The 13795-nt window shown below is 34.7% G+C and overlaps 1 protein-coding gene across 1 annotated transcript; it reads left to right on the top strand.

The window, feature by feature from the left end:
• The first annotated feature begins 1388 nt into the window (after window positions 1–1388).
• Window positions 1389–3062, top strand: LOC128193336 (malonyl-CoA:anthocyanidin 5-O-glucoside-6''-O-malonyltransferase-like). The gene has a single exon (XM_052867535.1). The coding sequence runs from the start codon at window positions 1494–1496 to the stop codon at window positions 2880–2882; it is 1389 nt and encodes a 462-aa protein (XP_052723495.1). The 5' UTR covers window positions 1389–1493; the 3' UTR covers window positions 2883–3062.
• The last annotated feature ends 10733 nt before the right edge of the window (window positions 3063–13795 follow it).

The following is a 13795-nucleotide window of genomic DNA, read 5'->3' as shown; positions in this document are numbered from 1 at the left end:
AGCACTACCATTGACACGCTCCTCGACCTCGAAGCCAAGTCCCACGCCGTCTTCTCCTCCGACCCTAACCTCCATAACCTCTCTCGCATCCTCTCCTCCCTCCCATCCCTAATCGATAAACTCCACAAACATAGCGGCTACTTCCCACGACCCCTCCTCCAACACTTACCAAAAATATTGTTGTTCTAGTGACCTGGTATTATATCCCAAAAACATTTCCCTTGTTGTTGGTGGTGTTGGACCCTCTCCTTTCACCCAGGATTTTCAGACAGCTTTGTTGGGAGAAAAATGCAAGGACGAATGATGAATGAATGAATGAATGGAGGAAGATGATGCTCTTCTGTTTTTGATTTCTTGGTGGATCGAATTGGTTCTCTAGGATATGAAACCCAAACCAATTAGCATTAATGATAAATCCAATTCGGGAAACTTTAACGTTTATGATAAAATTGGAAATTAAAATCCCAATTATGTTTCGGGAATTTAATCCTCCAGAAAATCTCTTTTAAGAACCCTAATTAAAATTTGAAATCTAAATTGGGAGAATTCCCAATTTGAAACCCTAATGCTCCTGAACCCTAAGGAAAATCCAATTTTCTGGTTTCTTCTTCTTCCTGGTTCAGGTCGTGAAGGCACAGGCAATGACAGTTCGCACATCAGGTCTCGCCATTTTTGGTTTTCGCGTTCTGTTTCTGCTCTTCTTCTCCTTCGGTGCACTGTTCAACCATGACAGATTTCATTTTCTCACAAATGGCGGCATAGCGGCAGCGATCATTCGGTGCGGCATAGCGGTAGCGATCGTTCGGTGCGGCATAGCGGCAACGATCAGCGATGAAGGCGCGGCGAGGAGGAATCGCTCCATGGTTTTTATCTTTTTAATTATCCAATCAATGGTGTGCCTGCTAATGACTTGCGTCGGTGAAGCTCCGCCAACGAGGTCCATGGGAGAGTGAGTCCAGTGAAGTGGGTGGTGAAGGGAATCTGACCAGATTTGGATGAGTCACGTCAAAAAACTCTTAATTTTAAAAAGAAAATTCTACGTAATAAAACACTTCTACATCAGCGTGCATAGGTCAGCAACTGCTAACGCCGTCAGAGAACACTTAACGGTTAGGGTAAAATGTGTTTATTTTTATAAAAAATATGACCCAATTGAGACAGTTAAAAAAACGATGATCCAAGTGAGATTTTCATACAAAAATTAGAACCAAAGAAGGGTTTAAACCTAATAATTTTTTTGGAATAACAATTTGGGAAACAGCCATTCCGGAAAAACAATTTCCATTAGGTCAGGAAAATGGAATAGGAGTAAGGTCGGAGAAAATAAGATTGCATAAAGAAGAGTCATACCACACACGTATGAGTCACAGTTTTATATTTACCACGTGTCTATCACCTTTAATCAATTCTCCCTTATCCAAAACGGCAAGTCATGACTGCACGACTTTCACTTCCTTTTCAAGTGCACCACTGCTTCTCCATTCCCCTGAACCATGACTCAAGCAGCATCACCAGCACCTCTCAAAGTTATCCATGTTTGTTCGGTGGCACCGTTTCAAGAACCAACCCTTTCCACCCTTGTGCCAACCTCTCTTCCACTAACCTTCTTCGACCTCTTATGGCTTCGATTTCCACCTGTTCAACGTCTCTTCTTCTATCACTTCCCACACCCAACCTCTTCTTTCCTTCATTCTCTTCTTCCCTCTCTCAAACTTTCTCTTTCCCTCACTCTCCAACACTTCCTCCCTTTCTCTGGCACTCTCACATGGCCCTCTCACTCTCCCAAACCCATCGTCAACTATCTCCCCGGCGACACCGTTTCCTTCACTGTTGCTGAGTCCGACCTAAACTTCAACCATCTTTGCTCCCATCTCTGTGAAGCATCACAACGCAACGATTTAGCACCCCACTTGGCCAATTCCCATGATAAAGCATCTCTGCTGGCGGTTCAAGTCACTCTCTTCCCAAACGCTGGCTTTTGCATTGGAGTAACCACACACCATGCAGCTTTCGACGGAAAATCTTCATCCATGTTCATCAAAGCATGGGCCTATATATGCTCTAACCTTCAAAACCCTACTACACCCACACCAACACCATCCTTACCTCACCATCTTACGCCTATCTTTGACAGATCATTGATTAGAGACCCTTCTGGATTGGCTGAACTGTACGCAGAGCAGTGGATGAATCATAATGGTTCGAATAACCGAAGTCTCAAGGTGTGGGAGTCTCTCACTGCAACACCGAGCGATGGACTCAAAGGTTTGTTTGAATTGACCCCTTCACAGATTCAAAAGCTCAAACAATACGGAAACTCAAAGGTCAAAGTGGCTGTTCATCTGTCAACATTTTCTGTTACGTGTGCGTATGTGTTAGCGTGTTGGGTCAAAGCGAACCAAGTGAAGGATGAAAATGTGCTGTGCATATTTTCTGTTGACTGTAGAACGCGCTTGGATCCTCCAATTCCAGCCACGTATTTTGGAAACTGCGTTAAAGGAGAATACGTTGTGGCTTTGACTAAGGAGTTGATTGGAAAAGATGGGTTCATTTGTGCTTTGGAGAGGATAGTTGAGGCTTTGAATAGGGTGAAGGAAGAGGGAGTTTTGAATGGAGCAGAAAAATGGGTTTCGAGTATGCATGACCCTGGGGAGGGTAGAATAATTTCTACTGCTGGGTCTCCGTTGTTTGAGGTTTATAGCATTGATTTTGGGTGGGGAAGGCCAAAGAAGGTGGATATGCTATCCACAGACAAAACAGGAGCATTTTCTCTCAGTGAACGTAGGGATATCAGTGGAGGAATTGAGATTGGATTGCTGTTAAGTAAAAGTGAGATGGAAGATTTTACTTCCCTTTTTCTTCAAGGACTTGATTCTCTTTAGAAAAATGCAACCTTTCCGTCTAGTTATGATGGATACAGTACCCACTTTATTTATCTGTTACTTTAGTGTGATAAATAAATGAAAGTTGCTGTCTAGGAGAAAATTAGCTTATTACAAAAGTTGATTCAATAATGCAGCCGTATGGCATAAATAGAGACTCTAGTTTATGTGGTTCAGAAATGTATATATTATTTGGTGATATTAATACTTTTGCCTAAAATATGTTTTTTTTATCAATCACTTCTCTCACATTAGCTTTCTTGAATTATTTTTGTTTGTCCACGTTTTGCAATGAATAATGTTTGTTGTCTTCTGTGAGGAGAAAAATATTCTCGTAGTTTATATTGTCGTTTTTAGGGAAAATTCAATGGAGTTCGAGTTATCGCTATAATTAGTTTCTTAATTATTTTTGTTGTAAGCAACACAAGTGATTTGATGGGTATTAGATAATTAGGAGAAAAAAAATTATAATAACTTTATTTCTATATTTAAGGAGAAAATAATAATTTTGTTTTAAAAATAGGAAAAATAATTAAAAGAAACACTTTGAAAGAAAAATTAATTTCATCTCTTAATTTCTTTTTCTCAAATACTAAAGTAATATAAAAGAAAATGAGAAATTTTGGTGTGTCCTGTTAAGAAAAAACTTCACATGAAAAGTAAGTATAAAAGTAAATTTTTTTGAATGGGAGACTTCTATTTTTCATATTTCCACGTAAGATTTTGATGAAATTAATTAAATCTGACCGTATTTTATTCTTCGTTATTATATATGTTGCTTATTTCTTCTATAACTCATGGTAGAATATTAACTAGCTTTGTCATAACATTTGCTATTTTTCTTATTGGTATAAGTTGTAGCATATACGTACATGTTTTATCCTATGAAAGGCAAGATTCTGTGTAATGTGCAAAACACTTTGAATATCACAATATATAATAAGTTTTTGTTGCTTGTTTGAGTTCTTCTTTTAATGTTTGTTTGAGTGTAGTTAACTTCCTTATAAGCTTGAGTAGTTTACATGTACTCAACTTATGTAGTATAAAGAGCTATATAAGATCTTGTAACTTAGAGGTAACCAACTTATTATCACTCTTGCAAGTGTATACACATATGCAACACCTAAGGTTACTTTAGTGTATATATATGATCCGAATATATCGTGAAGTTAACATAGGGATATTTATGATATCTTGATAAAGGGTCCAATTTGTAAGGATTTGGAAGACTTGAATCGGGTTTGTTCACCTCAGCCTCAATTGTTTAAACCCAAATTTCCCACAACAACCTTAGTAAGTAGCCAAGACAGGAAACAATTATATAAAATACTCATTTATGCATAATAACTTCCCCACTACGGGCAAAAGAATAGGTTGACAGATGGCATATAAGGGAAAGAGAACAATTGAAGACACAAAGAACCTTTGGAAGAGCAAAAATACATTATTAACTAAGAAGAGTGAAAAAGACGTAAGATATACATGCTTTTGAGTGTTTTTGGCTAAGTAAGGTGATTTTTCCTACATATTACCTATAGAAAATAATTTGTAGGTAAAATAATCATAGGAAAGTTACCAACAAATTTATTCATAAGTAATTATATATAGATTTATCTATAAATAATGACACACAAATTTATCCATAGGTAATATTTGTATGTACCTACAAAGAAATTTGTAAGTAATTCTACAGATAAATTCACATGTAATTACCTACGGATAATCTGTGTGACATGTAAATAAACGACATCAAATCAGATAAGTGACAACCATGGGTCTTTTAGTGATTATATATGATGTTTATTCCTTTTGGTTTAATGATGCTATATATGATGTTTCTCTGTTTTTGGTGTCGATTTTCAATCATGTTTGGGGTTCTATTATTACTTGTTCTTACTATCACTTTGTGGTTGGTGTTGTAAAAAGCTGACAGAAACACGAACAAAATTTTCTGAGGTTTGTAGATTCACTGTCCTTAAGAACTTATCCGCGGTGTATTGCGCAAGTCTCCTAGGATACAACAAGAATTTCCCAGAACATCTCTGAGGATCTCAGAACTAGCAAGGATCTCTAAAAAAGAGTATAAAATAAAACCAGAATATTTTTAGAAGAGGAAAAGAAGAAAGGAGAATGAAAGAAGACTTCTTTTTGGTGTGTTTTGGAATGGAAGAAGAACTCTCTATTTATAGAGTTAGGGGAGAATAAAATCAATAAAAGAAAATAAAAACCATTAAATATTTTACCGTTGGAGCACTTAAGAAAATGAATTTGAACGGTTGGCAATTAAAGTTTTGAGCATTTCAATCCAACGTTTCTCTTTTGCAATCAACATTAATATTTTATAACAATCTCCCACTCATTGCAAAAGAGAGTTGAAAGAAAAGATAAAACCTTTTATTCTGGGTCTCAAAGGATGTAATGCATCAGAGCTGTATAACAAGCTATATGAACCAAAGACACTTAATGTGTGTTAGAGGTTTATCAATCACAATACACCCTTACAATCTTTGCTGTTATCGTTGTGGTGCACTCACTAGGCCATGCACGTGCCCGATATTCATGAGTGCTCTAGAGAGCATGCCAAGATCTCATGCAAGCGGCCCTACTTGACACTCATATAAGGGATATGAAGATTTAAGACTTTGTTTAATTACAAAGTTTAACCTCTCAATAATACAGTGTCTAGCACTTTCACACACAACATAGGAATGTACATATTTGATTTAAAATCAAATTAGTGCTATCAGAACTAACAAGTGACTTGTTTTTACCCATATGAACCTTATTCATGGGATCTCCAATCACAAAGGTTGGGTTACCATCACTTGTTTGGTAGCTAGTGGCTTAAGTCTCATTCCCCTTAATGTTTCTAAGATCATATTTCTTCCCAAGGGTTTTGTCAAAGGATCTGCTAGATTATGTTTTGACTTCACATAATGGAAATAGTTCCACTCTTTAATAGTTGGTTCACCAAATTGTGTCTCAATTGTATATGTTTATTCTATCCATTGTAATTCTTGTTTTTAGCTATAGCTATTTCTGATTGGCAATCATAGTGTTTTGACACTGATGGGGTTGGTTTCATTCCTAGTGGAATGTTTTCTAAGAAGTTTTTCAACCACTCAGCCTCATTGTCAACCATCTCAAGAGCAACAAACTCAGATTCCATTGTTGATCTTGCAATAATTGTTTGCCTGGCTGACCTTCATGTAATTGCACCACCTCCAACTGTGAATACATAACCACTAGTGGATTTTGTCTCATCTGAATCAGAGATCAAGTTAGCATCATTGTACCCTTCTAGTACAGTGGGAAATCCACTGTACTCAATGACATAATTCATTAAACCTCTTAAGTATCTCATAAGCCTAGCAAGTGCATTCCATTGTTCCTGATTTGGACATTGAGTGTACCTACTCAGTCGACCTACTACATAAGCAATATCAGGTCTAGAAAAGCTCATCAAGTGCAGTAAGCTCCCAATTATCTAGGCATACTAAGGCTGAGATATAAGTTCTCCTTTATTTATTTCTTTATTTATTTTATTAATATAGAATTAGTATCATAAGGGGTACTCACTGGTTTGATGTCATAAAACCTAAACTTCTTAAGAAGTTTCTTAATATATTGTTTTTGGGATAGTAATATATTATCTCCCTTCCTTATGATTTTAATACCTAACATCACATTGGTTTCACCTATGTCTTTCATTTCAAAATTTGATCCTAGAAACCTTAATTTTTAAATATTATCTGATTGCATGTGTCCATCATTAACATGCCGTTCATATATAAATATATAACGACATATTCTCTACTTCCAGATTTAGAGTAATATCATTAGGTGAAAAGCCAAATTTATTTCTTCAAGTAATTAAGTAAAATTACCTACGCCCCCACAATTTTAAAATATTTAAGATTGGTAAACGAGAAAATACCTGGTTGTGTTTTTCTCTTTGTAGGTAACGTATACGAAAATTTACTCAAGTACCTCATCTTCTTGTTTCTTTTCCTTTCTCTGGAGAGAAAATCTTCTCCACCTTTCCTCAAACATTACAAAGGAATGACACATGAAAATTAGGGTTCATCATCCTAACTCCAATGAACTCTAAGTTGTCGCCTCGTCTCCCTCTTCTTCATCCTCATCCGCGGTCTCTACAAATGTGATTAGAAGCCACCGTTGTTGCGAGCACCTTGCCAGCCTCTAGAAGTTTTTTCTAGAGAAGACCTAGACTTTTGACACGTCCATAAGTGATTTCGCAAATATCGTCATTCTGGAAAGAAAGTTTTGATTCTTTGGGATTGAGTTGTTGATGTCAGCCATAAGTCCTTAAGATTGTTGTAAGAAGCTGACAGAAACACGAACAAAATTTACTGATGCGTGTAGATTCAATGTCCTTAAAGACTTATCCGCGATGTATAGAACTTATCTACGGTGTATTGCGCAAGTCCCCCAGATACAATAGGAACTTCCTAAAACATCTCTAAGGATCTCAAAACTAGCAAAAATGTCTAAAAAAGAGTATAAAATAAAACCAAAATATTTTTAGAAGAGGAAAAGAAGAAAGGAGAATGAGAGAAGACTTCTTTTTGGTGTGTTTTGGAACGGAGGAAGAACTCTCTATTTATAGAGTTAGGGGAGAATAAAAGAAAATAAAAACCATTAAATATTTTACCGTTGGAGCACTTAAGAAAATGAATTTGAATGTTTGGAAATTAAAGTTTTGAACGTTGCAATCAAACGTTTCTCTTTTGCAATCAACATTAATATTTTATAACAGTTGGTGCATGTGTAGTGAAGGTTTTGTCGCTACAATAGTCCAAATTTTTAACAATTTAGGTCACACACATTTATATATATATATATATATATATATATATATATATATATATATATAACAATTATTAAATGTGTTAGGGTCATTATATTTTATTAGCCAACTTTATAAAGTGATCTAATTAAGAGAAATATAGCTAAGGGTATATTTGTCATGAAAGGTATATTGTGGAGAGACCAGTAATAATTTTAATTTGTTGAAGGGGACAACTTATAATTATTGAAACTAAAGAATATTAACCGTCAGAGGCTATTTAAAGGGTCATGGTCCCCATCTGTGAGCACATCGTATCATTCCTGTTTCTTTATCCTATTAAAAGAGAAAATCTAGAGGGAACCTAAGGTGCTCTACAGAAGGAAGACCAGAGACCAACTCAGGTTACTTATTCATTGTTCCAAATGTCTAATCCTTCAGGTACGCTTCTGCTTTACTGTTCTAAGAGGTATTGGGAACTGTTGTTTTGATTAAAGTGTTTATTGCTCATTAATTGTTAATCTGTCAATCATAAATTCTAACACAAATTGCATAATAGGGTTGTTTTCACTTGTCTTCTGTTAAATGCTTATGAATCGTGTTGTTTAATGTGTTGGCTGTGAAGGTTGTGTCAGAATTGTGATAGATATGTCTTTGGTCGTGCTCTTTTTCCTTAAAATCGTGCTAAACCATTTTTCTTGGCATGACAGAACAGTCTGACTGATGAGTCAATATTTTGTTCACTTCACTTAGTTTATTGTATTAGAATTAATCAGGGTATTGTACTTAATTGTCCGACATTTTCCCGTTTTTACTAATTGTGCTTAAATTGACCAATAATTCTTATTTTAATTAATTTGAATTATTTGAGACTAATTATTTGTATTATTAATTGTAGGAAAATTGTTGGATAATATTTTGGGACATTTGAAGGGTTAATAAGAAATAGTAATTGGATCTAAGGGTGGAGATTTACTGAGGTGCAAACACAAGAATTTATTTTGGAAAATATACTCAGATTTTTCTTTAGAGGCAACATCCACACGATGTTAGTCATGGCTGGATTAATTTTCGGCCTATTAAGAGGAGTACATTCAATTATGAAGAAATAACACACATTCTATGTGCTTGAAAGAAGCTGCCACGTGAAATAAGAGCTGGACCCATGGACAAATCAGAATTTGGTGGGATTCATTTGAAGGGACATTTAGACCCATCCATTCAAGGAAAAGAGTTCACGGATATGGCTTAGACCCATGGAAAAGAGAATTTGGAAAAGCATGTTTTAGAATTAAAGTGGGATCTACCACATTTGGAAGGTCACGGTTTTGGCAAACACCAAGCTAGACTTGAAATGAAAAAATAGAAGTAGGGGCACCACTTGGTTCAAAGTCTCGAGAAAGTTTTATTGATTTAGTATTGTCGCACACTTTGTTTTGGCAAATGGAACAAAATACATTTTTGTTGAAATGGAAGTGAGAGACCACGCAACTCTCGGACACACGTTGGGGAGGAGCACAAGCAGAGGTGGCACACATTGAAGGAAAATCACGTTGACAGCAGAGATGCATGTCCAGTAGAGCTCACTCATTGCTGCACTCGAGAGAGAAGCGTTCCAGCCATTACCGTCCACCACCAGCAAAGCTCCTGGTCCAGAGAGGAAGAGAAGCAACCCAGCAGCAGCACCGGACCTTCAACAGCTCACGTGGAGAAGAGGAGTCTCGGTCATGGCCTGGCTGGAGAGAAAACCACCACGGAAAACCAGAAGATGTGTCCGGCAATGCAGGGATTAACGTCCAACAACAACTCCATTACAGCAACAGCTCCCCGTGTACCAGCAGCCACCAGAAGCTCACGGCCAAGGGTCCGTTCACCACTTAGAAAATAATTTTTGGAAGAAGGAAAAGCCTTCAACGGTCCAGAGAAGAGGAGCTCACGGGATTCCACTTAGTTGGTGTGCACGGGAATAAATTAAAGAGAAGCAATGGAGGAAGCAACATCTTCACTCTCCCAGCTGATCCAGCACTACACGGTGAAGCAGCAGAAGAAGCATGTCACATGCACACGGATGGTAGCAAAGCTGGACCAGCACACGTCCACACTTCAGTTTCCAGCAGCCACAAGCAAGGGAAGGAGCCGTGAAGGGGCTGGAACAGCCACGGTCCAGCACATTGGCGTCTTTCACCAGCAGCAGCAGCGGGCTTCGTTCTCCCAGCTACCTTCACGCGTCCAGACTTCACGCACACATCAGCCACAACCAAGAACATCATGGGTCCAACAGAGAGTGGAACCCACAGATGGAGGGTGATGGAAGTTGATTTCTTTTTCTGCATTCAATAATTTAGAAAAAGAATTCAGATGGCCCAGTTGCCACCAAAGGAGAGCAGCCACTGCAAACTCACGGGTTTGGTTTGGGAGGCCAGCAATTCACGTTCAGAATTCAGAATTGAACTATAAAATGGAGCAGCAGAGCAAAGAAGAGGAAGGAGATTTCAGCATTAGATTTTAGTGTAGTTTAGGATAGCAGCCAACCTGGGAGGAGGCTCTCGCCTCTTCCTTCCCCAAAGCTCTCTGTGTTTTTATTTTCCAGTGTAGAATTTTATTTCTGAATGCTTGTTACATTAATTTGATCATTTTCATTTTCTTCTGTTGAAACATTTTAATTTCAAGTATTGAATCTTTTCCTAAATTTTATTTTCAGTCAAGTGCTTTTAATTTTATTGTCTCTTTTATTTTACCGTTTAGTATTTTCTGCACCGTTAAATTTTACCGTTTCTGCATATTTACTGTTCCGTTTTTACTGTCTTTTACCATTTGGTTTTACCGTTTTCAAAATTTATTTCAGTGTTTTAAATTCTGTTTTATTTAATTTCCAGTCCACTTTAATTTTACCGCAAACAAACATTCACAACCCCCCCTTTGTGTTAAATCTGAGACTGAAACCAACAATATTGGTCCTTGAGAGACGACCTAGGAGTCAAATCCTAGACTATACTGCATTATTTTCGTGCAATCAAATTTGTATGACCGCGACAGTCTTACCACTGACACTACATCTGCATTGTTTTTCTCCTCACTGACATGTTCTGCATTAAAAACAAGTGTTTAATCTACTATAATGGGGTTTGGGGTGATGATGGGTTGTTTGAGAGTGTTATCATGTTATTTTCGAGTGTCACCAAGTAGCTTTGACATACTGTCATGGAGTTTGGGGTGTTAGGTTGTTTTAAATGGTTAAGTGTATATGTCGTGTTGTGTATCTCTGTTAGTAGGATGTGTTATGCCTGATCTATTGTATTATAATTGTTACAATGTTGTTTTTAGGATTGTGTCGAGTTGCTTGCTATATTAACATGATGTTCCATTCTTTATAGAGGTGTGCTTACATCTTTCCGGTTGTTTAATTATGAAGCCATGTTGTTTTTTGCCATATTGTGTTGTCTTGCATGAACTTGAGTTATTTAGCCTATTTTATGTTGTATAGTTTGTTTTTACATGTTTCTGAGTTGTTTATTTCTGATACACTGATGTTTAAGTGTTGTCGAGTTATGTGAACATGTTCCTGAGTGTTCAAATGTGTTGTTATGTTATTTTGTGTATGTTTTGCTATTGGAAATATTTGAACCCATGCTGAATTGAATATATTTTGCTTTGTGGTGAGGCTATCTGAGCTGTGTTGGTCGGGATAGGTTGTGTTTAGACAATCTTTATTTTAATATAATGTAATGTTTTTGGATTATTAGTAGAAGGTTTTAAACTTAGTTTAATATGACATTCACCTAGTTTGATTAAGTTGTGTGATAAACAAATAAAGGTTTTTGTTAATTCAGTTTTTCGCAATGGTATCAAGGTTAAGTTTTTCGTAAGTAATGAACGTTCTATAAATCATATGTGGCATCCGGAAAGGCGTGTTACATTTTGGTATCAAAGTTGAGTTTTCAAAAAAGAAAATTTGGATCTTAGAGAGTGAGCTTATCTAGCTTTTATTGTGTATCTATGTGATTATGGTGATTAATTATGTTGTGTTTAATTTATTATATTTAAACTGTTTTAAATTGTTTTATGTGGTATGTTAAATTGTGATTGTTTTGTTTTAAGCTTGATGTGCATGATTGAACAGGGAGTCAGTCATTCAATAGGGAGTCAATGTGAATTTATCTCAAAATTAGTCCTCGAGTTTATAAAAATTTGACCAATTAATTGACCTCTTAATGATTATTAATGTAAACATTAACCGCTCATCAATAGTCGTTGTAACATTAATTACGTCTTAACTCTATTCAACTGTTGTCGGAACCGAGCGGTTGTGAAACGCTTTTCCTGTGCGTTAATGGCTCGGTCCTTTTCATCCAGCTTGTCATCATGTCAGATTGATCGACTATAAGTCCATAGTAACACTTCTCATAATGCAATAATAGTTTTAGTAAGACAAATTATTTTATAAATGTTATTATATAAAATATACTTAAAATATATCCATGATATAAAATATCTTTATCATAATTAGAAATAAAAAATGTTAAAGCATCAATTAATATAATAGGAAAAACAGTAGTTTTAGAAATCACACGCAAATTACTAATGAATGAGAATTCATTTGTCCATGTGATTTCATTTATTGTTACTAGTACGAAAGAAGGTATATCCATAAAATTTATTGACTTGTATGAGAATGTCTTAATCATAACCGTAACAAACCTATTGTATAATAACAAAATTTTGCAATAAATTAAATAAAAGGAACAATAATAAATAAAGTAAAACAACATAATTTTCTTTTAAGAATGTTAAGAAAATATTAATCAAAATAAATAATAATTATTATTAGAGGAATAATAAAAAAATTTATCAAGTCAAACTAATAATAAATAGAACAAAAACATAAATGAAGAAAGAGTTAGCAAAAGCTTAGATTGAAGTCAAACTAATAATAAGAATATAGAACTAAAACATAAATGAAAAAAAGGGTTAGAAAAAACTTATATTGAAGCATACAAAAATCTATTTAAACGCTCACAAAGAGTATTATATAAATATAACAACTCGTTAAATCGATTGAATGATAAAGTTTTAAACCGGTGAACACCAACATTTTGAAAAACAATATAAAATAAAAAACTAAAAGAAATTTATACAAATTGTTTTCTTATATACAAATAGTAATATTTATAGATAAAAAAAGAAAAATATATGTAAATTCTACTGAATCTGATTAAATAAAATAATAATTTATAATAAATTTCAAACCATAACTAATAAATAATATTTATCTATAAAATAACAGTTCTTAAAAATATAAGTAACATTAAAAAGTAATTTATTTATTTTTTAAAATATAGGAAATATTTCCAAGAATTACAAAACTTAAATCTACGATATTTTAAGCAATATTTCTCAAAACAACTAAGGCTCCCATCAAAATTTGGTCAAACTATACAGCAACTTTATAATCCACTATTCGAATATATATTTAGTATAAATATTGTTTCCAAGTTAACTAACATCTTGCCTTAAATAAACTTCGACTAATGTCAATAATAAACTATACATGCATATAGAACTAAACATAATTAACAATAATAAATGGTAAATTCATAGCAACCTATGCAAACATAAGATATAAAAACTATAGCTATAGAGACAACTTAAACCATTCAAATTTAAATACAATTTTTTATTCTTAAAAAATAAACAAAGGTTAGATCAAAAGTAATATAATAAAGAATAAAAGACCAAATATCACTATTTTTAGTATGATCATTGTTTTCATCATCCTGATTTTTCTATCACTTTCTCGTAAAACTCACTCAATTATATATTTCTTTATCATTTTTTCATAAAACTCATAATTATAAAGAATTTACAAAATAAAATAGCTATATTATCACTTCTCATTACAATTTGGCAAAATCCAAAGCATCGATAATACTACCATGGTATGCATAATATGTACCATAATATGCATATGAGTCCAAGAAATTAACAGTTAACCAAAAATAAACATAAACAATAATAAGTGATGTACTAAATTTATCACATCTCAATAACTTTGCATTATATTTGTTGAACTAATCTGTCTTAAGTAATAAACCGACCTTGAATT

This window comes from Vigna angularis, chromosome 8 (genome assembly GCF_016808095.1).
Source record: "Vigna angularis cultivar LongXiaoDou No.4 chromosome 8, ASM1680809v1, whole genome shotgun sequence".
NCBI classification, from domain to species: Eukaryota; Viridiplantae; Streptophyta; class Magnoliopsida; order Fabales; family Fabaceae; genus Vigna; species Vigna angularis.
This window is presented reverse-complemented; position numbering and strand designations above follow the sequence as displayed.